This window comes from Humulus lupulus, chromosome 9, assembly GCF_963169125.1.
Source record: "Humulus lupulus chromosome 9, drHumLupu1.1, whole genome shotgun sequence".
Lineage (NCBI taxonomy): Eukaryota > Viridiplantae > Streptophyta > Magnoliopsida > Rosales > Cannabaceae > Humulus > Humulus lupulus.
In genome coordinates this window covers 122,148,871-122,150,256 of record NC_084801.1, presented here as the reverse complement: position 1 = coordinate 122,150,256, position 1,386 = coordinate 122,148,871, and the positions used below count along the sequence as shown (strand labels likewise).

Genomic DNA, 1,386 nt, shown 5'->3' with positions numbered 1-1,386 from the left:
CATGCATGACCCTTGGATCATTTCTACAGATTTTAATGTTGTCAGTAGTCCAGAGGAAAGATTGAAGTTTAAAGGGCAAGCCAAAGATTATAAAGCTCTAAAGCAGATGATGGAGGATTGTCAAGTAATGGATGTGAAATTCAATGGTAATTTTCTTACTTGGAACAATAAACAAGAGGGAAATGACCGATCATATGCTAAGCTAGATAGAGTTTTAGCAAATCAACTATGGATGGATAAATATACAAGTGCAGAAGTTACTTTTTTACCAGAGGGTGACTTCGATCACAGCCCGAGTATCCTAACTGCGTATCCTTTGGCTCTTGGAGGAAGGAAGCCTTTTAGATTTTTTAATCTTTGGTGTACTCATCCTGAGTTTGCTGGAAGAGTTTAGTCTATTTGGCAAGAACCTCAGCTGGGGACCCCAATGTTCATTGCTGTCCAGAAATTGAAAAAAGCCAAACACATGCTAAAGGAGTTCAATATTACAGCTTTTGGTGACATATCTGGTGCTTATTATAGTTCTATTCAAGAACTTAAAAATTTTCAAGAAGCTTTACAAAGAGATCCCTTCAATCCAGAGGTAATGGAAAAGGAAAAAATAGCTAGACAAAAGAAACAGTTGGCTGCTAGTAATTACCAATCACTGTTGTCACATAAGGCAAAATTTGAGTGGAATCAAGGTGGTGATGAGAATACTAAAGTCTTTCATAGAAGTTTAAAGGTGAAGAGAGAGCAAAGCACTGTATATGCGATTAAAAATGCTAGTGGTAAATGGGTGGATGAAGCTGAGGAAGTGACAAAGGCTTTTGTTTACTTTTATGAAGAACTTTTGGGTACTGATATGGTTGGCAAGAGAATTGTAAATGCCAAGATTGCTCAAGAAGGTACAACAGTTACAGAGAGTCAAAGGGATTTTTTGTTGAGGCCATACACTGAGGATGAAGTTAAACAAGCACTTTTTTCAATTCCAGACTCGAAGGCCCCTGGACCTGATGGGTTCAACAATACTTTCTTTAAAAAGACATGGCATATTGTTGGTAAGGACATTACATTAGCTATTATTTCCTTTCTGAATTCAGGAGAGAACCTGAAGGAAATAAATAATACCACCCTTACTTTAGTTCCAAAAGTGAAATGTCCGGATACTGTTGCGGATTTTTGACCTATTGCGTGCTGCAATGTCTTGTATAAGACAGCCACAAAAATGATCTGTGCCAGACTGAGAACAATACTTCCACACCTAATCTCTCAAAACCAAGGGGGGTTTATACATGGTAGATACATTGCTCACAACATAATGGTCTGTCAAGACATAGTTAGGCATTATGGAAGGAGTAATTGTAGACCATCATGTATGATAAAAATGGACTTAAAGAAGGCATA

At 37.6% G+C, this 1,386-nt stretch overlaps 1 protein-coding gene across 1 annotated transcript; it reads left to right on the top strand.

The window, feature by feature from the left end:
- The first annotated feature begins 427 nt into the window (after nt 1-427).
- On the top strand, nt 428-1,165 carry LOC133799995 (uncharacterized). Its single transcript, XM_062237979.1, has one exon. It carries the CDS (start codon nt 428-430, stop codon nt 1,163-1,165), a length of 738 nt encoding a protein of 245 aa, XP_062093963.1.
- Nucleotides 1,166-1,386: the final 221 nt, after the last annotated feature.

Excerpts from the sequence above, each read along its gene's own strand:
- LOC133799995 (XM_062237979.1), top strand. The coding sequence starts at position 428 with ATGTTCATTGCTGTCCAGAAATTGAAAAAAGCCAAACACATGCTAAAG.